The sequence below is a fragment of the Onychostruthus taczanowskii genome, unplaced genomic scaffold (assembly GCF_017590055.1).
Source record: "Onychostruthus taczanowskii isolate IOZ18803 unplaced genomic scaffold, ASM1759005v1 scaffold11, whole genome shotgun sequence".
NCBI lineage: Eukaryota > Metazoa > Chordata > Aves > Passeriformes > Passeridae > Onychostruthus > Onychostruthus taczanowskii.
Window position 1 is genome coordinate 9,247,603 of NW_024497629.1, and position 25,213 is coordinate 9,272,815.

At 42.0% G+C, this 25,213-nt stretch overlaps 1 protein-coding gene across 1 annotated transcript; it reads left to right on the top strand.

Moving 5' to 3' along the window:
* Positions 1-1,688: 1,688 nt before the first annotated feature.
* Positions 1,689-24,119, top strand: YWHAQ (tyrosine 3-monooxygenase/tryptophan 5-monooxygenase activation protein theta). The gene is made up of 6 exons (XM_041419791.1): positions 1,689-1,844; positions 2,833-3,211; positions 18,867-18,990; positions 21,379-21,542; positions 21,914-22,009; positions 23,050-24,119. Exons 2-6 carry the CDS (start codon positions 2,918-2,920, stop codon positions 23,107-23,109), a joined length of 738 nt encoding a protein of 245 aa, XP_041275725.1. The 5' UTR covers positions 1,689-1,844; positions 2,833-2,917; the 3' UTR covers positions 23,110-24,119.
* The last annotated feature ends 1,094 nt before the right edge of the window (positions 24,120-25,213 follow it).

Consider the following 25,213-nt stretch of genomic DNA (forward strand, 5'->3'; position numbering starts at 1 on the left):
AAGAAATTCTTTAAGCCCCTTCTCTGAAAAGCTCTCCAAAGGACAACATTCCTACTCAACAATAGGATTCTTCTGGGGAAATAAGCTTATTGGCTACGTGATTAAAATTGATATTGCTGGGCCAGCTTATGGCATGTTAGCCCTCAAGACCCAAGACTGAAAAGCAAAGAGCACAGAGGGGGTTTGAAGCCAGACACAAAGGCCACACAGCTGCCCTGCACACATACATCAGACTGCATGGGGCATGGAGTTCAGTCCACACCCATCACACTGCTCTGTGCACACAAACTGCTCTGCTCAGCACTGCCCAGCTCTTAACTTGTTCTGTATTTCTGTATGCAGCCTCTCATTTGGTGGGAGAGAGACGGGAACTGTTAGGAGGGTAATTCTTCATATCTTCCCCTTTCTGAGGTGAATCAGTGAAGGAAGTAGCCTCAGTTAAGTCAGCTGTCCTTCCTCAAATAAAACACACTCACCCACGCCTTATAGGTGGAATGGTTAGTTGATAGAGACATGGTGCTAATAAAAAAGGTATTGTTACGCAATTGGTCAATTTTGGTCTTTACTTCATGTAAATGAAGATAATGAATAGGGACTAATAAAAATGAGAACACATCCTACAAACAAGCAAGAATAAATGGGCATCCTAAAACTGTAGCAAGTTACCAAGAGGTAACTTCTGGGGGAGACACAGAGTGGTTTCTGAGTTTCATTACATTTGAAAAGATTGTTACCTATTGTTCTATTTTTTTTAAATAAAGCAATGTTTCCCAAACTCAAATGACAAAGTGTCTTGTTCACAGTAGAGCTCGAATTTCCACATACATAATCCCAGTCCTAGTCCAAACACAGACCAAGAGCTTTATGAGACAGTAACATCCTGAGATTGATTCAGAGAATTCATCATCCCATCTGGATGCTGAAGTTCCTCAGTATGACTATATTTGGTGATGCTGAAAACAAAGGTGAGAAATCTCATCACTTGACGCACAGACCTGGCACTGCACAGGCACTGGAGAACCTGACCTCGCCTGAGCCCTGATTCACGAGATGCATTTGACCCGATTTTGTGCGGCAAGACCAACAACACAACCCCACCGTGTCCTCACCACATCCTCTGAGGCAGCGTGAGTGCACACAAGCCACGCATCTGCTCAGCCAACGATTTGGACCTACATATGGCTATAGGTGCCTCGCCTTTATCCAGCCACGGGTGGGTAACACGCTATGTGGTATGTCAGAGCATGGTCTGACCTCTGGAGAATTAAGGTGAAATCAAGAGGATGAAAACAAGTAAGATCGTTGCTTTTGGGAAATGCTGCCTTCACCCGCGTGGGGCTCCGGGAACACGTACTGGGGAATACGAAGCCCCGCAGTGCCCGTACTGGACCCGGCCGGCCCCGGCACCTGGCGGCGGCAGCGCCCGGACTTCGTGCGCTCCGCTCCGCTCCGGAAGGGCCGCAGGCCGCTCCCAGCCCTGCCGCGCCCGAGCCGCCGCAGGGCCGGGGCGACAGTGACGTCACCCCACCCTGGATCTCATTGGAGGAAACCCCGTGGCCCCAGCCGCAGCCCACGGGCCCAGTCGAGCTCGCGCCCTGCCCGCGCTCGCCCCCGCGGCGGCGCGCTCCTCTCCGATTGGCCGGCGGTGCACGGCGGGGCGGGGCTGGGCGCGCAGGCCGGGCCGCTATTGGCCGTGTGGGCGCGGGCCGCGCAGCGGGTCGGTGCGCGCGCCAACGCCCTTCAGCGCTGGCTCGGCCGAGACGGGAGCGGCTCTTTCTCTCCGCCACAGCCCCGAGCGCGGCACCGACCGGGTGCGGCCCGGCCCCACAGCCCGGCGGACCCAGGTGAGCGCGGGGCCGCGGCCGGCGGCGGGATGGGCCCCGCTCCGCTGCCTCCTCCTGCCGCGTCCTCCATTTTGTGATCGCGGCGTGGAGAGCTCGGCGGCCCCGGGGAGCGGGAGGTGCATCCAGCGCCGCCATTTCGCACCCGCCGCCGCTTCCTCTTCCCGCCCCGTCGCCACGGGGACTCCGCCGGCCGCCCCCGCGCCCCGCGCCGTCCCAGGAGACGCGGCCGCTGAGCCCGAGACCGCACCCGCTGCCGTGTACCGGGAGCCGCCGCGCTCCCCGCCGGCAGCGCGCCGGGGCAGACGGGGGGCCCGGGTCCGCCGCGCCCCGCCGCGGGAGGAGAAGCGCCCAGGGCCCCCTCCCCAGCCTCGCGGCCCCGGCCCCGCTCGCCCCCAGGGAGGCGGGCCCTGGAGGGGTTTAACCCCTGCTGTGTTCCCCGGCGCCGAGCTCGCCTTGCTGCTTTTATTATGTATTTTTTCCCGCCAGTCCCGGCATTCATGCCCGCCTGCCTCCGGCGCTCGCCCGCAGGGTTGGTAGCGCACGGAGGCAGGAATTTGGGCGAGGGCCCTAGGCAGGGTGGTAACCAGGAATCATTCCACGAGCCCCTGTTAGAGGGCATATTAATATGCTCACGTAGGGCACGAAGGAAAAGCGGGGTGATGGTTTTTTTCTGATGGAAAACCGGCTATTTCCACTGCTTGGGCGACTGGCTGCCGTCCCTTGGATAGCACCGGCCGAGTGTGACTTCTCCGCCTGGGTTTCTAGGTCGTGGTTTCCCGAGGGGTGAACCCTTGGGACGAGTCCCCGTAGCCCTGCATGGAAGGGCAGGATGTTGCAGTCTGCCTGTCCAGGAGGAGCAGCTGGAGATGGGGAAGGGAAGGCAAGGCTCACAGTAAATCTCGTTTTTGCTGGGTTGCAGTGGGCTGCTGTAGGACCGTGTTCGATTGTGTTTATCCTGGCATCATGATTGGTGTCTTCTTTCTGTCAGGTTTTGAGGCGCATTCTCGTGTTGATAGTGTGACATCTCCAGCTTCTTCTGCTACTGCACTGCTCTTGTCCCACTGCCAGCCACCATGGATAAGACCGAGTTGATCCAGAAAGCCAAGCTGGCTGAGCAAGCCGAGCGCTACGATGACATGGCCACCTGCATGAAGGCAGTAACGGAGCAGGGTGCCGAGCTGTCCAACGAGGAGCGCAACCTGCTCTCCGTGGCCTACAAGAACGTGGTGGGGGGGCGGCGCTCGGCCTGGAGGGTCATCTCCAGCATCGAGCAGAAGACAGACACCAGTGACAAGAAGATGCAGCTTATCAAGGACTATCGGGAGAAGGTGGAGTCTGAGCTCAGGTCCATCTGCACCACGGTGCTGGTAAGTGGGGACTTCGTTATTTCTTATGTTTTGTTTAAGGTAGGGAAATGCAGTATTTAAGTGTGCTGCTGTACTGGGGGAAGCATTGGGAACTTGGTTGGGGCATATCATGCCGTGTTGTGCTGGAGTAGGTGAGGCCAGTACTGTAACTTCTACAACCCTTACATAGGTCCCCGTGAGGAGGAGGATCAACTGCACTATGCTATTGGCCCTGTACGTGTAGAGGTATATTTGAGATACTCAGTTCTGAGTGTCTGTGAGGTGCATTTCTGGGTGCAGTGATCCATAGGCAGTATTTCACCAGGTAGCTGCAGAGATACGGAGAATTTAGCCTCTGTTCTGTGGTTAGTAAACCTATTGGTAAGATAAGCTGAAAACGTGAAAACTCCTTTGTTCAGATCAACTAATAACTTGCTACAAACGTTGAAATAATGTGTGCATTTTGTTTACTTCCTCATGAAGAGAAATACTCCAAAGGGGTCTTCAAGAGACATTTTGAGGACTGTTTTAACATAAATTTGACTTTACAAACTTAGACATCTGTATTGAAGAGGGGAAAGGGACATGTAGAAATTGTCTTTGTCAGATGCAAGCTGACTTCTCAGGGTATCTTTGAGATTTTACAGTAATTACAGAGCAATGTAAAGCTAAGGTGTAAAGACTGGAATGACACACTGTACATTTCTGTGGAAGCAGCAGAATTCCAGATGCTGTTGATAGGAAAACTGTAGTGGGAGCTCAAGAGATGTGTGTCAGCAGTGTGGAGGCTGCTGGACCCAGTTCTACATGACCAGGGAATTGTACTGCAAGAAACTGCATGTGCATAGTGCAGTAGTAATTCTGTGGCAGATCATCTTCAGTGGTTGATTTGCTCCTCTTAATTACCTTTTCTTTGGTGTCTAGTGTTGCTAATGTGGGACCAGGAGGAAGCAAGTCTGTAAGGAAATAGACAATTTTGAGGTAAATTTATCCTAGATTTGTTTAGGAGATGCGAATTTAAAGGTGACTAGTTTGGAAGTAACTGATTTTTCTTCTTGATTAAGTGTTCTGGCTCATGTACAAGGGAATGCTTCTTTGGATTGTGCTGAAAATACCTGTATGCTTCCTTGTGTGCTGCCACCTAGGTTTGTTCTTTCTTTCTAAATCAAAATGAGTTATCTTGAAAATAATTTTCTTATTTATTAGCTTTATGAATCAGTTAATTCCTTAGTGCATTTAAGAGCCCATGCCTTCCACAAGAGCAAAATTGTTTCTCCAGTTACAGGTGTATTGAAATTGTGAAACTTTCACCTTTGTGAAAATGATGGAACTTCTGTAGGATTCCTGCTTCCTGTGACAAGAGTTTCACTAGAACCCTGTGTGATGAAGTGCCAGCATTTGTGTCACTCTTTTTTCTCTACTCAGTGCCCCACTTCAGAACTAACTTCTTGGGACCTCCATGAAAAGCTCACTCTTCAGACTTAATCTCCCTTTGTCCTTTTACCAAATCTAGAGCCTTTGAGAAAGTGATGCATAAAATCTCGTACTGGTTGTGCCGTTTTGACAGGGAACTTTTGTTTCCCTAGGGAGAGGCAGTAGCCCCTTCACACAGTGTCTCTACTGAAGTTATTCCACCCCATCTGATGGTGGCCAGCAGGTATGCTGGTAGCTGTGCTATCACAGACCTCTAGTGCAGGGAAAGCAAGCTCTTCCTGTGCTGGATGGATTTTTCAGTGCACTCTCGTTTCTCTGTTCTCGGTAATGGCCTGTTGGCAGCTCTCACCTTCCGGCCTGGAAGGCTGCAGGAAGTAGTGAAGACCAAAACCTGCAGCTGAGCGTGCTTTTCCTGTCCTGACCTGCTGCAAAGATGTGCCTTCCTTTGGTAGAAGGAGATGTGGCTGTCTACTGCAAGCCTTACTTTTTTTTATTCTTCCTTTGAGGGCCATGTGCAGTTCTGTTCTCTTCTGATTCCCTCCCTTTCCTCCTCCTTGTACCACTCCTATGATCCGTGAGTCAGCATGAGAGGTTGGAATTCAGGATGAGCAGGCGTTACAAAGGATGGGTTTCCTAAAGCTTTTGGCTCCTCCTTTGAATGATAATTTCTTCTGTACTAGTACTATGGTAACAGCTTGTGGCTTTTTCAGATCTCTTCAGCTGAATCTCAGAGATGCCTTTTTAATTCTAGGAAGGCAGCTAAACTAACAACTGCTGGCAAGTAGTATGGAAAGGTTGCTTGTCATCTGGAGTATTTGGATTTAGCAAGGGTGGGTGTGTTGGGTGGAGTGTGACTGCTGTTAGTCATACTACTAACAGTTTTTTCAAAAGGCTTTTTTTTTTAACTAGTGGTGTGGCATATTTCTAAATTTTCATGTAGAAGTACTTGTGCTACCATTAAAAAATGCTGCTAATTTTTTAATTAAAATTTCAGGAACATGGAATCTGTAATTACTTTTTTTTTTTCCTGCAAAAAAATGCCCCAAGCCAGTTAAGTTAAGCATTGTTTCAGGTTTGATAAAGAACTTAATTACCACTAGAATACAAACATTCAAAGTTACGTTGAGATATCTGTATATAGATATACACATAAAAATAAAGCTTTTACTGATTATTTACTGTCATTCTTTAACTGCCTATCTTGCAGATATGCATGACCTGAATGCTTTTTAGCTGTTAATTTTATGACTGGTCTTTCAGATGAGAAGAGCTCTTTAATGGGGAAATGGTATGGCTGTCAAACAACTTGCACACATGTTTTATTTGAAAGGTACACTAGGAGGTTTTGCTTAACTCCTTGTATTGATTGATTAATTCTTTGGTAATGTAGAGAGTTCATGTTGAATCATCCCTTATGACTCATAGTTAAAACTGTTCTTGAAACTCTCATGTTGAATAAAGAAACAGGTTGGCAACTTAATTTTTTTCAAGATAAAGTTGCACTATGTTGATTCATATACTCTGAGGACAAAGTTCGTGTTGCTTTCTCTTGACCTGAGTGATTTCGAGATGGGTACTAGATAATGTAAAAGGGATGTATGCAGCAGCAACTTTCATATAATTAGTGAAATGATGTGGAATCTTTGGAGATGGAACATACAGTATAAGGTTTGCTTAATTACATGTACACTCCACTGTTCAGTGACAATAGTTTTTCAAAAAAGTTAACTTTTGAATTGGAGCCTTTCTGGGGAAGCACATTAAACTGGTGGGTTTTCTGAGAGCCTTGGTGGTTTTGCATGGCTATAACTTGTGTTGCATTCAGGCTCCTTTGTTCTTTAGAGAGCCGTAATGTGAAGGCAGGGAGGACAGCAGTCCTTGCCTGGAAGCGCTCTCCACTTACAGCTTGAGGGTTTTTGTGTGTGTTTGCAGGTCCTGATGTGTTGGAGCTCTTCTTGGAGTAATAGAGATAAGGTTTGGTAACTATTTGCCCACAGTTTAAATCTTGATGAATATGCAAAATCATTAGGGCTTGAAAACAATTGTGTCTTGATTGTTACTTCTCCTGTCTCTAGGTTTTTAAAATATTCTTAGAAAATTTTGTGTAGAAAAGTTACATACCTGAGGCTTTTAAGTTGTTTCCCATTATCAGTTTTCACAGTGTCCTTGTAAACGTTTTTACATTGGATTGTGTCAGGCCCATGTTGGCTTGTTTCTCTGGAAATGAGCAATGGCATTGTGAACTCTGAGAAATGGGGGAACAGTCACATTACTTGTGCTGTTAATTCTTTTTGCCACCCTGTGGCAGTGCCTGCAATGAAAACTATAGGTGTGTATTGTCTGTATTTTTACTATCTTAAGGCTGATGGGATGCTTTGATCTTCTGAGAGATTTTACTGTTAATTGTTGAAAGCATGTATTAGTGTGTTGCTCTTGCCAGCTCCCCTTTCCTTCCTTCCTTCCTCCCTCCCTCCTCCCCAAGGTTGCAATGTTGTTCCTACTGCTGCTTCACATTCTTAAGAAACAATAAAAGCTAATGAAAATGAGTAAAAAAACCTGTCCACTTTTGATTATTATCCATTTTGTAGCTCTAGTTCTAAAGTTAGTCACTTAAAATGAGTAGAACAAAAATCCCAATGCTAGAAGGTAATGTTCAGAGCAGTTTGTTTCAACAGCACAAGTTCAGAGGTCCATTGAAAGTGAAGTTGGCATTTTCTTGCAAATAGATTACTCATATCAGCTAAAATATCTGATGTCTGATGATGGATAACTTTGACCATAGCCCTGTCTCTTCCCTGCTGTTAACTTTGGCCTACAGAAAAGTAAAATCTTCGTGGTTTTTATTGCACATGTAGAAATTTGTCGTATTCAGTATGTATCAGCTTCATGCTGCTATCTAAACAATTTACCAAAATTTCATATCTTGTGAATTCTTTGTCTCTGTGTTCCTATTGTCAGAGAAGAGAGAGAGTTTGTACAGAAATATGTGGTGCAGAGGTGATACCCACTAAAGGGTATCATACATACATACCCCTTTAGTCTGTCTTTTGATACAGGAAACTGTGTAAGATGCAGTTTTATTTTGAAGGTCAGGCATGCTAATCAATTAATTTTACATTTGGACTTGAGTTAGTTGTCCCAGTTGTGGTTGGGACAGTGTTTCAAGTACTACTTTTAACCTTTTGTAAGTTAAAGCAACTGCTATTCTGAAGTGACTCACTAAAAGGAAAGGCTACTTCATAAAAGTTAGGTTGGGAATGTTACTTCTTGGGAAGTCCAGAACTGTGGAGTGAATGTGAATTGGATGAATAGTTTGGAATAAATAGTCTTTTTTTGTGAAAAGTAATTTGTGGAGAGAGAGATGATTTTTCCTTTGTGTTCTTAGCACAATTTCTAGCAGCCATCAACACATTTGTGGTAAGAATTGTGAAATTTAATAGTTTAATTTTTTTTGGTTCCATATGCTTGAAACTTAGATCTGAACTTGACTTATTCATAGTTTTACCTTCTCTGTCATCTTTCAATAGAGTATATTGCTGGAATCCTCACTTTTGTGCGAAGAAAACATAATCATTTCTGAAAAGGGACTTATTCTTGAAGAAACAAAGCCTAGAGTGCACTAAGGTTCTTGAACAGACTGTGAACTGTGCAAGAGTCCAGCTGAGAATAGTTCAAGGAATTCTGATGGTAGCTGAAGCCTCCATCCCGTATTACATACAGTCTTTTGATACAGGAAACTGTGTAAGATGCAGTTTTATTTTGAAGGTCAGGCATGCTAATCAATTAATTTTACATTTGGACTTGAGTTAGTTGTCCCAGTTGTGGTTGGGACAGTGTTTCAAGTACTACTTTTAACCTTTTGTAAGTTAAAGCAACTGCTATTCTGAAGTGACTCACTAAAAGGAAAGGCTACTTCATAAAAGTTAGGTTGGGAATGTTACTTCTTGGGAAGTCCAGAACTGTGGAGTGAATGTGAATTGGATGAATAGTTTGGAATAAATAGTCTTTTTTTGTGAAAAGTAATTTGTAGAGAGAGAGATGATTTTTCCTTTGTGTTCTTAGCACAATTTCTAGCAGCCATCAACACATTTGTGGTAAGAATTGTGAAATTTAATAGTTTAATTTTTTTTGGTTCCATATGCTTGAAACTTAGATCTGAACTTGACTTATTCATAGTTTTACTTTCTCTGTCATCTTTCAATAGCGTATATTGCTGGAATCCTCACTTTTGTGCGAAGAAAACGTAATCATTTCTGAAAAGGGACTTATTCTTGAAGAAACAAAGCCTAGAGTGCACTAAGGTTCTTGAACAGACTGTGAACTGTTCAAGAGTCCAGCTGAGAATAGTTCAAGGAATTCTGATGGTAGCTGAAGCCTCCATCCCATGCAATCATTGCCTGCTGCCCCCTCCCCTTACAGCTGGATGCTGTCTAGAATTACTAAATTTCTTGGAGGACATTTATTTCTTTGGTGGCCTTGAGAAAGTAGGATGTGCTCACTAGGTCTAACCAGACAACAAAGCCAAAAATTCTGTTTTTTCTGCTAATGCAGTGAAGCTTTTAACAGATTTTATAAATCACTGTCAGGCTTACCTGCTAGACAGTTGTCTCACAGGCACTTCTACTACCTTGGATACTAATGTGATGAGGTGCCTTTTTGAAGAAAAGCACAGAAGGCTGTATGTGGGCAAGACAGAACTTGATGGGGAAAGAACATACTTGATTTTGAAGGTTATTACACTTGATTTCTTTATCATGGCACAAATTGGGGTTGTTTAGCGCAGTGTTAAAGGAACAGATTGTACCAATTTCTGTACAGGTACTGCAGCTTGGCATTCTGGTTTCAGCAGTGGGGGGGGATGCCTGATTTTCAGAGGAATGTAGTGAGGAAAACAGCAGAGGAAGGGCTGGTAAAAGTGCTTGGGTGTACTTTGGTAGGTGAAGGTGTAGGCTTGATTAATCAATGTTTTCATATTTAGCTTTATGCTCTTGGCCTTCGAGAATGAGGGGCCAGGTGCTTTCTTACTGCCAATAGACTTGAATCCAATTTTGTCACAGAGGTAAGTAATAGCACTGCACTTGTGATACTCAGTGTAGCTCCACCAAATTTATTGGAGGGGTGTTTACAAGTTCCTTCTCATCCTTTCTGCCTTCTAGGAAGCTGGAACCAACATGAGAACACTTCAGTGTGCATACTGCTGATTTGGAAGCTTGTCATTTGCTAATCCATCCTGTATATGAATATATAACAGTGCCTGGTTTGTGTGAGACAGGCACTTAGGAGAGGCAGCAAAACAGTGTGACTGCTCAGTTCCACATCTTGTAGTCTGTGCACCCACCAAAATATCAGATGTCAAGATCTAAGAACTGGAAGTCCTGAATTAGCTATGTACCTTTCTCTAAATTTGTTAAAGTAATCAAGGGTTTGATTTACCAGTTTCTAATATTAATAAGGGTTTCTTATTTGCTCTGTTACTCTTTATTCTCTCCTTTAGTTTATATGATCTATTCACTGAAGTAGCCTGATACATGAGTAGTGTTCAGCTCTGAAAACAGAAGGATTTGCATTTGCTTTAATAATAGTTTTTCTAAATACACTATATATACTCTTACCTGACTGACAGCCACATCATTCCTGGATAAAACTTCTTCAGGAAGTTTTGTTCTGAAGTCAAATATATTTTGCAGAATTCTTGTAAGCAGAAATTGTTTTTAATAAAAGTAGGTAACGGGGCCTTAGCAAAAAGTTATGGCCCACTTTCTGTGAGATGTAACCAGGTTATCTGAAATGCTGACTTCAGTTTTTCTGACCTAAGGTTAGACTTCATTGTTGTAGGTTGTCTCATTTGGGGAATAACAAATTACTGGCACACTCTCAGTCCCAGTCCCAGTAGACTGAGTAAAATAATATATTGCTGGGTTTCCTGCAAGATAAAGTTGGATGATGCGAAAGGCTCTTCCAAGCTACACTATGCAATGGGAGGAAAGTATATCTGTTGTGTTATCATTTTGAGTTTCAGTGATCCCACACCTCTGATCGAGAGCTCCCAAAGAGGGACGAGAACTGAAGCAAGTCAAAATGAGTTCTTTGTGTAAGGGCAATGTATCTTAAGACCACATAACTCCTGTGTGCTGTTGTTCCTCTTGAGTGCTGTTAGTCTAGGTGTACCTTGGCCAGTCATTGAATTTTACCTTTGGGCTTCTGGAGCTGGAGAGCATAGAAGTATTTTTAAATGAAAATTTAGACTTTTTTGCTTGATTCTGTCATGCTATGCAATGTCACAAGTAGATGCTGAAAGAAACTCTTAGATGGCCAGGATTCTGAAGGGAAGGATTTAGTGCCTAAAATGTGTGTTTGCTAAGAGAAGAGCACTTGGAAGTATTTTGAGGAATTAGAAGTATGTAAAATGCAGTCATGGAAGAATGTTAGAATCAATTTGAGATAAATATGTCAGATACCAAGGAATTTTTACTGAAAGCTTTTGGCTGTGCTGTATAGCCATTAATTCATCAAAAATTTATAATTTTTGAAAAGAGGAATGACTTCTTTTTTAATACTCATTTCTGCATTTGATGGGGGGAAACTGGAAAACTTCAGGGTCTTCCATAAAAACTTAAATAGTTCTCTGACTTTTGCTGGTTTGTTCATTTTGTCTGAAAAATCTATAGAAAGGAGAACTTGTATTTTCATACACTTCTAGTTCCTGGCTTACATAGTTCTCTGGGGACCACAGAACTTTCTAACTTGAGGAGAAGTATAAGCAGTGAGTGTAAATTCTAGATTAAATTAATCTCAACCCCAGGTGGGAATAGTGTGGGCAGACATGCTGCAGCTCAGTCTTCCAGTGCATTTGTTAAGTGAGATTCCAGATACTTCATTCAGGGCCAATCCTAGGTATTGGCTGCCAGTTCTTAAAACTGTATAGACAAAGACATGGAACCAAATGGAAAAGATGAATTAGGTCACCCTCTCTGTTTTCATGTCAGGTACATTGTCTCTGCTCTCAGTAGTGCTTTGTCAGGTCATCTTAAGGCCATGCCATTACTGGAAAGGAGCACACATATTTTCCTCAATACATAAACTGAAACACTTAGTCTGGAGAGGTCTGTATGAAAATCACTTAAGGTTCTCCCAAAAGGAATTGATGCATAGAGCTTGGATCCTGAAGGATGAAGAACTCAGTTCCGCTGAATTACACCGTTGAAAGTAAAGTGATCTTACTGTTGCAGCAGGGGACTCTCCCTTTCCTGTCAAGAAAACAACTGCTGAACGTTAAAAAACACCTAGGTTTCAGTGAGTCATACTGTGGACTTTGGAATGATTGATTTTACTTAAAATAGTCAAGAAGTCTTAAATACTACTCTGCTAGATGATTAAAACAGGCAGTCATTTGTGAGTAGAAGCCTTATTGAAAGGTCTGAGCCCACACCAATCATCTCTGTCAGAGACTTTGGAATATTTGATGTGTTGAAATTCACATTTAAGTTATATTAGGTGATTATGTTGGTCTGAGCTGCCTCACCAACTTTAGCTTTGCTTTTTGACTGTAGCTGGGGTGGAAACCATTTCTGTCTATGCTGCTTCTAGGTCTTTTTTTCATATGGGGTCTGGATGGACTGTCAAAAATACTTGAGACTGAATAATTTTTCCAAATATTTTGCATACTGCAGCCCTGAATTTATGTAGCCTCATACACTCATGGTGTTCCTGTGAGATGCAGGGTGCTCATCTGGGTGGGACTCTGATGTTGAATCCATGTTTCAGGGTGGTGAGTTAAGTTGCTAGAAGAAGTGTTGACATGCACTCCATGCCCTGTGCATTATTTTTAGGAACCTTGTCTCAAAATAGGTTTATTTTGAAACAGTTTCTGCACTTGCATGTGACTTTTTGGTTCTGTGGGGTTTGGCCAATTAGTGTATGGCACAACATTAAGTGATCAGTTACTTGCTGTTACCCAGATAACATCTGTTCTGGTGGCTGTGCCCCTTAATAAACAAAACAACCCAAAAGCACTTAAAGCTCAAAATAGAGAACATTCAGTGTCAGTTCAGAAAGCAAAGAAACATCTAGGAAACAGCAATAAAACTCAGTCTAGTTCCTGTAAAACCTGTGAAAAATTGGTACTCTGTGGAGCAGAGGCACCTCCTCTGCTGGCAGGTCTGAGAACACTTGGACAGCTAAGAGCTGCTGAGCAGACGTTCAACTTGGGTTTTTTTTTGTTTTTCTTCTTTCTTTTTTTTCCATATATGAACTTTTTCATTATGCAGTGAGGAGGAATATATTTTTATTTTATAAGTATTGATATTTATTAGTTTTTTCTTCTGTCAAAAAATTACTACTATAGGATTTTGTTTTTTCTAGATGCTTTTTGTGTCGTATGAATTCAAGCCAGGTGAAGGACATTGTTTTAAATTACTAAAACCTGCAAATGCCAATTACTTCACACAAACTGTTAGGATGTTCACTTTTAAAAATAACCTTTAAAATTACATTCCCAGAAGATGGGGATGGTGCTGAAATAAGGTATTTTAAACATCTTGAAGTAAGATATATGGGCTCAAGGGTATTGTTGAAACACTCTGACTTGAAAAATCAAACTTTATCCAAAATAGACTTCATTCAGAAAATTCTGTGCCAGCCCTTCAGAGTATTAAACGCTCCTCCTTGCCAAATACCTCACAGCAGCTTAACTTATGGGACAAACTTTTGGAGAGCATTGCTGTTTCTGATGGTTGCTTTTACATTGACTTCTTTCCTTTTAGTGGAACAAAATCAATGATAAACTGTACTCAGTGAGAAATGCAAATGACAGTGTAAATCTGTCTTTTAATACTGCAACACTAAATAACTTGGTGCTGGTGATGTGACCCAGACATGTCATAGGTGTTGATATCTGAGTGATGGTGACATTGTAAATGTTTTTGGTTACTTGAGTTTACCACATTGAGAACTTCTGTCCTTACTTAGGCACATGCTGTCTTTAATATGCTTTGAAAATTGGCCTCAGACTAGTTGTGATGAGTAGATAGTCTCTGGAGCTGACCTGGTTCACATTTATCCTCTGGTATTGGACGGTTAAGTGTGAAGAATATATCCACTAGCTAGTGGTATTGGAATATGTGAGGAGACTCACACTCATGTACTTGCTACTCTTATTGAAGTCCACGTCTAGATGCCACAACCACTGAAGGAAGCTAAAAGGTCAGTTGGGTATTCAAGATGGGCTTTTTTCCAAATTCATCTTTGCTGGTGAGGTATTTTTACAGCTGGATATGTGGGAAGAGAGAACAGCACAGACCAGATAGCAGTGGTATTTTTCTGCCACTTGAACCTACCCTGTAGTTAAACTGTATAGAAAGTATTTAGTGTACACTATGGTTGAACTTAATGTCTCAATCAGTCTTGCCTTTTAAAATAGGCTTAGGTGGGGAGAGAGTGGTGGGACTTTCTGTTGTGATGTCAGCTTTTTCAAGGAGATGTTGCCCTGAAAAGAGAAAACAGAAAGCTTATGTGGAGTGGGACTGGAGCATGAATTGCAGGGGAGATGTAGCAGTAAGGAGAGGTTGGCTGGATGCACACACCACAAATAATTATTGAGGAGATCTGTCTTCAGGGAGCTGCTTTGTCTGTGTCAGACATACCTTCAGGTAAAGGTATGCCTGACATTCCTTCAGGACTTGCTTTTCATAAAGCTGGAAAAATGGGGAAGTGATGAGAGCAGATAGACTGACTTAGTATTTCTGGCTCAGGTTAATTGCAGTGGTCAGTGAGTACCACGTGTTCAGCCCTTGAGCCTACTTAAACAGGAGGGAAAAGGCACTGAGGGTATACTTACTCAGTTGGGAAAGAACAAGAGTAGAATGGAGAAAGATCCAAAAAGGCAATTGAAATGTAAGACAATTGAAATGTTTTCATTTGCATGTAAAGGAATATGTTTGCCAATGGAGAGAGAAAGAAAAAAAATTCAGCTTTTAGGGGAAGAAGTATCTAGCTGCCAGGCTCCCAGCCTGCTCCCCATGGCTTCTCCAGGCAGCTGCAGACTTGTTCCAGGGAGAGTTAGCCCTTAGTTGCTGACATCTCTATAATAGATAAGTAAGCCTTCTTTTCATGGGAGGGGAAAAGAATATATATGAGAGTATGATGCTGTTAGGATGACAAGAGTGTTAGCACACTGTGAAGGCAGAAATAAACTGAGATGGATGAGCAGCACTTAGGAGAAGTGGAGTGGGGAATCTTGTCACGCTCCAGGAGGACCAGCAGGCCACTTGAGCATAATATGGCAGTGTGGAGGAAGCAGCAGCTACCAACCACAGACTGTTACACTGCAAACCTACTGTAATACAACTCCAGTGGGTCACAAAGGGTCTGGTCTGAGGATGGAGCTTTGATTCCTGCATCTTCATACTGCTCCTGGTTCTGAGAGGCACCCCCCAACAGGGCAGATCAGCGGCTCACCATCAGGTGGCTTTCCTGCAGCTTCTGAGGCATGTTTTGTGCTGCAGAGCACATAATTGCTGGTTTTTCAAGGCTTGGCTTAGAAGGTGATGGGAAGAGCTGCAATTCTTAAGTGATGGTGGCAGCTGTATTTTAATACATAAAAGGGATGGGCACATTCACTGTATGGGAGCATGGATGGCAGTCTTCTTCATCCATTAAGTATTGCCTTACTTAATCCCAGAATCATGCCTCTGGCAGTGCTTATCTCTGCCTAGGTAAAATCACAAAAACTTTGATGCTCTCTGTGGTCTACTTCATTGCTTTGCCTGCCTGTAGTCATTTTACTTAATATCAGCTGATGTTTAAAATAAGAATTCCTGGCTAATTTCTCTCTGCTGGAAAGGTAAAAATGTCCAGGTGGGGAAAGATGAGAGAAGAGATGCAGGAAATCATGAGTTTTTCTGGCTATTACTGACTCACAGCAGTGTAAAGCAAATAATTTGACTTACTGTGCTGTCTGCTCTCACTGTCCCACCAAGATTTTGTCTCTAAGAGGGAGGGTAAGATGCCTTCCAAGAAAATATGATAATCCTGAGATGAATGGCTCATGAAGTACACCAAATAAATTATTGATTTGAAAGATATAACATCTGGCTTGATAAATAATCGGCTTCACTCAAAGTCTGTTTGGATTCTGTTCTAACCTACGTGATTCGTAAATGAGATCTTATTCCACTTAAGGCTATTAAAAAAACAAAACTGAGTAGGTAAAGTCCAGAACGAGAATGTTCCACCCTAGCTGAAGGAAAAGGCACAGGCCTCTTCCTTACTTGTGTTATGTAAGGATTAGGAGGCCCTTAAGATGAACTGGGAGTGAGAGGTGCTGGGCTACCTCAGAGCTGCTGGCTGCTGAGCTTCTCCACCTGAGAAGTGCCTAGGAAATAACCCACTGTTTGTTGTCTGGAAAAGTGCAGCTCATTCTCAGCATCACTTTTTTCTCTTAAGTTTCTCGGAAGTTTGGACAGAGCCACTGGTTATCAGAGTAATGTCTCTGTGTATTGAGGGCAGCATTTTAAGGATGCACTGACACACAGGCCACAGTGCTGCTTGCTTGTGGAGGGGGCTGGCACAGCAAAATCCTTTCATATTCCCAGAAAAAGTGTATGGCCTACCCCATCTGGGGGAGGGGGGGAGGAAAAAGTGGGTACTGATGCTCTAGGGAATGTAGCTTTCAGATTTGGCTTAAATTTGCCATGCTAAAGCTGTCCTGTAAACATTCTTTAGTGTGCACTAGATTCCAGGGGTTAAGTATTTTTCAGCCATAACCAAGCCAGATCAGCTCCAGAGCTAAGCTGCCTCCAAAGCCAGAATTTTGTAATAAAATGGATAATACTTCTTGTGCACGAAGTATACAGTAAATTTCTGTGTTTTGGAAGGCATAAAAGAAAAATGCCTGATTGCCTGATTGTTCCCTTGTTGATATAGTTGTAACATCTTGAAAATTTTATTTCAGTATTTGAAAGATGAATCAAAGATACAGTTTTGTGAGATACCTGGTTTAAAATGCCATATAGTTACAGTATCTTCACTGCTTGTCTGGTCAGTGCTCCTTACACTGTGGCACAGTTCATCTGAGCACATTGATAGATCACATCTCTGCTGCTTACTGCAGTCCCAACCATAGGATGGCTTTTGGAGGCTGGTGGTTATTCTTCAGACATCATGGATTTATGGAACATTAGTTCTAAATCACAGATGTATTATCTGTCATGTTTCATCATTCTGGGCAGTTTATTGGAAAATCAAACTCAAATGTTAGACTTTTGGTTACCACATTGTTGTCTCTGAGACTGAAACTGGTTTGTGTAGTGTTGCCCTTTTATGGCTGATGTAGACATTGTCATAGGAGAAAAGCAGCAAAAAAACATTGAGCCAACATGTGAAGTTTTTTTCTTTGCAGAAATCTGTAGAGTGGGAATAACTCATTCTAATATGGAATGATTCATGCACAACAACAGTATTAATACAGTGTTGTATTACCCATCTGCCTATTACGTTTTAACTCTTGTTTTGAAACCGACCTAAGGTATTGCTGCTTTTCCCATAACACTAGTGAGCTGCACTGTTCTATATGTTTGCTCAAGCCCCTGCATACTTGGCTGTGTTAAATGTGACACAGATTCCTCACTTATGCCTTTGCCAAATAGCCAGTGTCTAGGCTTTGGCAGTGGTTTTATAGCCTTATAGAAACTCCTAAAAATGTCTTTGATTTGGTAGGTGCAAGGGTTTGTCAGGCTTGATATAATCTTACCTTCTGCTGCTTTCTCTGGGGTGGTATCAAGGGCAGGTGTGACTCTTCTTGCCTTACTGCCTCGGTGGGGATCTCTGAGGGTGCTTGTCCGGGCACTGCAGTGTTGCATCCATGGGACACATACAGTTTGGATGCAAAAATGCTTTTTTAACCCAATTGGAAGTACCCTACTACAAGTGTCAGTTTAAAATAATTGCCAAAACCTCAAATGGACTGAGTAAACGCTTTGAACTGGATTGCTTTGCTTCTGTTGATCATTAAAGGAAGTCATAATGGTATGGTGGTATGCATAGGGAGTAAGTTTGTGTCTAAAATTAGCTTGTTTTGATTATAGTGCTCTAGTAGTCAATTAAAGTGCTAAGGATTTTTGTGCAGAAAGCTAACAGTTGCTTGAATATTTCCTTTGTAGCTGCTTCTTGTATTTGGATACATGTTCCTGTAACAAAAATCTTAACTAGCCAGCTGCAAGCTTTGTGGAAACTTTCTGCTCCTTTTTTGACCTGTTTACTTTCCAGATAAGTAAATGCAGATCTTTATCACTTACATTCCTACTGTGAAGTTTCTCTGGGTATTGCAGGGTTTCCTTGAGTATCTGAACTAATTTGCATCTTTTGTCAACTCTGGAGAAGATGGGTGGTTGTAGTAATGAGTTGGGTAAAATCTCTGGAGTTCAGGGGCAAGGTCAGCCAGAAGCTGCTCTGCTGCTTCTCAGTTCTCTGAACTACCCTGTTCTCTCCTTTCTTCACCCCTGTCTTAGGATGATTTGCAGCCTTGGAGAGAGACTTAATTTCTCTTTCTGGAGGCTTGCAAACCTTTCCTTGTTCTTCTGGTGTCAGGTAGGGGAGCTGTGAACAAGGGGAGTGGTGTTTGCAGCAGCTCAGGGTGTGCTGGAGAGCACTGTACAGCTCTTTCCATTCAGGGACTGGCAAGGTAGATAGGAAGGATGCCTCCCTGCTGTGCTGCAGCCAGGTGTTCCTTTAGAGTCTTGTGAAGAGCTGGTGCAGTTTGGTGAGGTTGGCTGCCGACTGAATGGGTTTGAATCCTTGACCCCCTGTGGTAGGTGGGCTGGAGATTCCTTATCACATGTCTAATAAACAGAATTGATGAAAAAAAAAAAAAGTAGCTTTGGAACTTTGTGTTGTATTTTGCTTTTCCAGTAAAAGCTTACTCATTTGCAATGTTTTTGAAATGAGAGTGTATTTCCTGAAACTAAACTTGGTCCTGAAACTGTACATCAGTAAACCTTTCCGTGTTACTTGCAGTCTGATTGGCCAGTTGTCTGTTCATCTTAATGTAGTCTCTGGTTTTGTGCCTGTAGTCAGTTTATTGGAATAAGTGTGCATCTATCTAAAATGCCTTAGAACTCCATTTAGCCTTGTAGCAAACATTGGAGTCCATTCAAACTGGATGAACTCAAATCTGGGGGAGAAGTAGATTGAACTTAGTTGTAGTGGTGTTTGCAATATGTCAATGTGTGTTTTGTTGTTGTTTCAGGAGCTCTTGGACAAATATTTAATAGCTAATGCAACTAATCCAGAGAGCAAGGTATTCTACCTGAAGATGAAGGGAGACTACTTCCGATACCTTGCTGAGGTTGCCTGTGGTGATGACAGAAAACGTAAGTACAGCTCTGCTCCATGGGTGAGGGGCCAGGAAATGAAATACAGACTCCAAATTCACATGAGTTAGCTGTGTTTCAGTCAGAAATCTCCAGTTTTCATACAGACAGAGAGCAAAACTCTGACTAGACCTTAAGTATGCCAGGGAATTTTAGCTGGTGTTCCTGTCATCTATGCTAAATTCCTGATTAGTTGTTCCATAATGCTTACTCAAATCTTCTGGAAAACAATGTAGGTGAAGGTGTGGTAATATATTTAATGTTTCTTGTTTGTAGTTATTTACCAAAATAAAGTTGGTTGGGGTGAGTAAACAAATCTCTGTAACATTTTGTACTCCATGGTAGAGTCCTGTTGGTCTTCAAATTTTAACCATTTCACTGTGAAGCAGACTTCTTTGCACTCACCTGCGTTTGTGAAGAAGCCACAAAATTACTAGGTTGATACTCTAGCAAAAAAACATGAACTGTACTCTAATGTTATTGATCTTAATGGGAATAATACTGTTCCTGCAATTTTAGTTTGCCTTTTGGATTCAGCAGGAATAGCCTGGAAACTGCCACTTGATACTGGGCGTGTTGAGACTGTAGACCTTTCCTAGGAGTTAGAACAGGTGCACAGGTAGTTGTAAGTACCTCAGGAACCTCTCCAGGGGAAGATTTTAACTCTCTGTCAAGCAGATGTATTGAATTCATTATTAAAACTATCTTGCACGTGCCCAGATAGTGTTGTGATGTTAAAACTCTTGGTGTAGCATAAGCTAGTGATCTGTTGCTTCATAACAGACTAAAATCAGTTGTGCAGTACTGCTGTGACACACAGGAGAGGGACTGCTGGAACACGTGGATGCTGCAGTGGCTGTCCCCTGGGGTTGGGCATGGCCGGATCTGACCCTGCTGGCTGCCCAAAACTGATTGCAGTGCACAGTGGGAGGATGGGGCCGGTTGTCTCTTCAGTAAAGGCTTCGTTAGTCTGCCTCTGATGTAGGAGCATTCAAGTTGAAAGATGAAGACATAGAGAATGGAGTAAAAGTCTTTGCATTAATGAGTTGTATTCAGAAATTCCTAACCCTTAATTTGATTCAAGTAGCAGCAGCAAGTCCATGGGTAGCCAAGAAAACTTGCCTTTGGCTTTCACAAAGATCATCTGATCTATACTTTGTCTCAAGCAACAGATACAAATCTGGGCTTGTCCAAGCATAGAAATACCAGCTCCTGTTTGCTAAAATGACTGAAGTTAAATGCCACACATGCTGATAGGGGATACAGTGCAGGGGAGGTTGATTGATGCAGCCTCGTTAGCAGATCCTGCTGGGGTTTAGCTCTGAAGTTCCAGTTTATGTGTATCACCATGTGGACTTTTCTGCTTAACTTCTTGCAAGCTTCAAGACTTGAAGCTTTTCTGATGTTCCACCTCAAAACATCTGTTTATTTTCTCAGCTTCAAATATATTTTATGTACTTACAAGCTAATTTATCTCCTGGATTTGCTAGCTTTTTGCCTTCTTTCACCTGTTCTCAACAAATGGATAGTCCTTTAGCACTCATTACTGTGTAAGTACTGGAAAATCCAAATCTGTCTTGCTTCTTTTCAGTACTTATTATATTTTACTTATCAAGTTCTTTTACCAGCATTTGCTGGAGCAGTGCCAGTACTAGCTAGCTTCCTCACAGAATATTTTGAGCTCTGACAATGACCTTTCTTTTCCTGCAGTCTCCTTCCATTCTGCATCATGTTTAAGGCAGCTCTTGGCCCTTTGGTTGTCTATCAGAAGTGAATCTGGAACAGATTATAGGTAGCACTCCTGAAGTATTCTATGACCTGGTAACCTCTTTTCTCTGTGGTGTTTATCCCAGTTATTTTGGGCACAACATTCGGGCTTTTCATCTTGGCCTGTCTACACGCAGATTTTGGATGCAAACCTTCAGTTTTTCAGGAACAGGCTGTACGTGCCTTCCAAACTTCCTCAAGGAATTGGGCCTTCTTTACCCTGCACCCATAACTCATGTGAACATGTCCATCCTGAGAAAGGAATGAAGTATGAGTTCTGTAGAAAAAGTAATGCACAAATGCTTCCCTCCCCCCATCCCCAGAGTATCAAAGGCCACTGAAGTAGTCTTGGATGCTTGTGTTTACCAAGTTCTGTGTGTTTATCTCTCTTGAATACCTTTGCTCTGTAGCAGCTTAATTTGCTCCCTGTGCTTTGTCAGCGGCAGCTGTACTTAAGATGGGTGTACAATCATTAATTTGATTAAAGTAAGTGCACTGTTTTCCTAAGAACAGGTTTATGTACAGCACTGTAGTCTCCTACTAATGGAGTCATCTAGGTAGGAATCTCTTTTAAAAAATTTAAACAAACCCAAAACCACTTTGTTTGTCATCCTTTTACAGAAACAATAGAAAACTCACAGGGAGCTTATCAGGAGGCGTTTGATATCAGCAAGAAGGAGATGCAGCCAACACATCCAATTCGTCTGGGTCTAGCTCTTAACTTCTCTGTATTTTATTATGAGATTCTCAACAATCCTGAGCTTGCCTGCACACTGGCAAAGACAGTAAGTCACTTTTTTTTTTCCAGTATGCCTGCAGGGAAAGTAGAAGAGAGTTGACGCTTAAAACTACGAATTATTGGTTCCTAGAGTTTGTGAATGAAATGATCATATTTAAAGTTTCTGTTTTCCTGGCTCATATTTTTAGTGGGATTGAAGAGGTACAAGCAGGCTGTATTTGCAATGTGTCTTAAATTTTCAGCAGCATGGGAAGCTTTTATTTTGTCTTTAGTATGGTTTTGTTTCAAATAGAGCAGGTCATTTAACTTCTGATGTTGCCTTTTTTTTATTTTTAAGCTAACTTTTCTGGTAGGTTTAGCTTCTGCTTGCTTAATGATCAGTTAATAGAAAGGCTAAAGATGATTTAATTATTCCAGGCGTTTGATGAGGCAATTGCAGAACTTGATACACTGAACGAAGACTCATACAAAGACAGTACTCTCATCATGCAGTTGCTTAGAGACAACCTAACAGTAAGTTGCTTTTTTATGTATTACCTGGTTCTTTTCTCCAGGTGTTTGCTTAGACTGAATCTGTGATGGAAAAACCTTATTTTCCTCTCACACAAAGCACAGCACTGACTTGGGCTGTTTCCCATGATACCTTTTCACAACTTAGTTTGAATGTTGTGTAAGTTGATGCCCAAGTTCATGCCATGTAATCTGGAATAACAGCCTGGTTAGCTCACATTCTTCCTGGTATGATGGCCTTTATGGTAGTGGGGAGAAGGGGCATTCAGCCCAACCTAATGTGTAAGATAGGACAAGGAATTTTAAAAGGTCATTGTGATCTATCAGGGAATTTTACTCAAACTTTTTGATGACTACCTCAAAACAAAGCTTCTCCTCGTGTACATCCAGTGTAGCTTGCTTTACTTGTTGTCCTGATTTTCATTCAAAAGCTCTGAAATTTCAGTGTAGTAAGAATAAAATCAGTTTGTTTGAGTATGTTATTATAATGATAAACCATTTAAGAAAAGTGCTTTATGGAACAACTGAGTTGTATTAAAATATGCAACTATGACAGTTTTTCAGGAATACTGCATTTAAAATTACAACAACATTTATTATTTTGCAGTAGTCTTTCAGTAGAAATGTCTGTTGTTAGCAGAGTGAAGTGCTTAGCTTCAATAACCAAAGTGGCAGTCTACACTTGCAGGATTTGGACTGCTGTGTTTGAAATGGAAGTTGCCTGTGGAGCTGCTGTTGGGGCTGTTGAATGGCCTGGGATAGATGGCACAGCTCACTGTTAGGCACAAGAGCTGGAGCCATTGAGAACATGTCTGCACTGCCTGAGGAGGAAAGCTCCTTGTGCCCTGTGCATGGGGAGCTCTGTCCAGTTACCTCTCCCCCAGCAAGTGCTGGAAGCCAGGGTTGAGCAGTGCCAGTGCCCTGGTACTTTGTGAGCATCCTGAAGTCTAATTCATTATCGTTTCCTTACACTCAGTAGTTGTCTCTTTTTGGAATTCAAGCTGCACTTGTGAAAGTTGACACTGTTCTTCTTTTCTTTCTAGTTATGGACATCAGACAGTGCAGGAGAAGAATGTGATGCTGCAGAAGGTGCAGAAAACTAAACTGCACGTGGGGCGTCATTCTCCCTTTCCTTCTCAAAAAACCTTTTTACACGTCTCCATTCCTTATAGCTCCACTTGGATTTCCTATAGCAAAGAAAACCCATCCATGTGTATGGAAATCAATTTATAGTCTTTTCACACTGCAGCTTTGGGAAAACTCCATTCCTTGATTTGTGTTTGTCCTGGCCTTCCTGGTGTGCGGTTACTGCTGTAGAAAAGTATTAATAGCTTCATTTCATATAAACATAAGTAACTTCCAAACACTTATGTAGCGGACTAAAGTGTACCTGGTATTTAAAAACAAATCTGAACCAGTTCCTGCCAGTTGACTGTGTTTTGTATTACAGTAAGATATGAAAATGTAGTTAATTGCAACAAAAGAGTGTTTCACATAGCATTTCATTCTCCACATTCCCTTCTTATTCTGCAGGGTTTCCTTTCCATAATTGACTTTCACATGCTACTGTGTATTCGTTTCAGTAGGAATATGGAAGTTCTGGGCCAGATCAAGTTGAGCATTTAAAGTCTGGAAAACCACAAATTGAGTTGCTTCCCGTATCATGTAATACAGAAGCTTGTGTGTTCAAAAACAGGGGCTTCTCTTAATCTTCAATTGCTGCTGTTTAAGTTGATATCCCTTCCCAATAAAAGTTCACTTACACTCCTGCCTTTGTAGTTCTGGTATTCACTTTACTATGTATTAGAAGCAGCATGTTACTGCTGGAGTACAGGCAGTGCTTTTTGGCAGACTAAAGTGCATGTCATTTCTTAATACACTGGAATGGGAAAACCAATTGAAGTTCACATGTCCAAGTATAAAATTTAGTACTTTTCCATGCAGGTTTGTGCACATGTGAGAAGGTGTCAAGTTTGTCCAGTGATTGTTAGAGAGTTTGGACCACTATTGTGTGTTGCTAATCATTGATTGTAGTCCCAAAAAAGCCTTGTGAAAATGTTATGCCCTCTGTAACAGCAAAGTAACATTAAATAAAAGTACATTTTATAAACCACCTACTGTTGACTTGTAACAATTCCATATAATAACTGAAGGGCTGAACTTAAAAAGTAAGTATTTTGTGCTGGAAATGTCTTTCTCAAATTTATTGCATACTTCTTAAAAGTCTGCTTTTAAATGAACTCGTTTTAAAAAAATACCCCGGATAACTTTTCATAGTTAATCTGACATGTGGACTTCTTAATAACTAAATCTACTAAAGGAAATGGATTCACCTTAGTAATGAACTAAGAAAAGATAGCAAATTTCTTGATACTTTTTCATGGCTTGCAGATATTCTCATCTAAATGATGCCATTTTTTTGTAATCTATTGGAGTTCTCTGCTGTGTTCTCTTGTGTTTTTCCTGATGGATCTCATTACGGTGTCCCAGCTACATGTTTAGTAATGCAGAGGACTTTGTCATGCTCTAGAATGTTAGTTTGTGTGCTGCTACATCATGATCTGCTTTCTCTTGTTCTTAGGCTACATTTAGTGTTACTGTTTTCCCTCATTTTTTGGAGTTTTTTGTAACAATATGTTGCTCTGCTTTTTTCTTTTCCCCCTGGATCCCTTAAGAGTTTTTTTTGCTAAATCTCTACCTCTTACTTTCCAATGTTGGTGGGTTTTTGAAAATATTTAACTCTTTTTAGTGTTGTGGCTGGACAAGAAATGACATTACAAAAAAGGATATATATTACTAGTCTTTGAAAGCTTCTGGTGGTATATCTTCCACCTTCCATGTTTTTATTCATTGAGTGTGCACAATGAGTGTTTCTACAATAAAACTGTTCAGATTCTGTGCTTCAGTTGACATGCATTGCTCTAAAAAAAAAAAAAACTGTATAAATTCCATTTTCTTCATGCAGTCACTTTGAATTGCTGTCAAAATATTGTGTGGCAGGACTCTACATAGTAAACTCATATGCTTCTTAATCGGTGTTTTGGTTTTGTAATTTCCCCTCCCCCCCCAGATTTCTTACTGATCCTTTATTTGTTTCATAAAGGTTTTAGCTCCTAAGTGCTGCCATTCTTTAGTGAGGCTGTTTGGGTACTGCACGTAGCAGTCAGCTTTATCTGCTCATTTTTTGCTTTCTTTGCTCAAGGTTTG

Excerpts from the sequence above, each read along its gene's own strand:
- YWHAQ (XM_041419791.1), top strand. The coding sequence starts at position 2,918 with ATGGATAAGACCGAGTTGATCCAGAAAGCCAAGCTGGCTGAGCAAGCC. Across the intron at positions 18,991-21,378 it reads CTGTGGTGATGACAGAAAAC|AAACAATAGAAAACTCACAG; the intron begins GTAAGTACAGCT and ends ATCCTTTTACAG. Across the intron at positions 22,010-23,049 it reads TGCTTAGAGACAACCTAACA|TTATGGACATCAGACAGTGC; the intron begins GTAAGTTGCTTT and ends TTTTCTTTCTAG.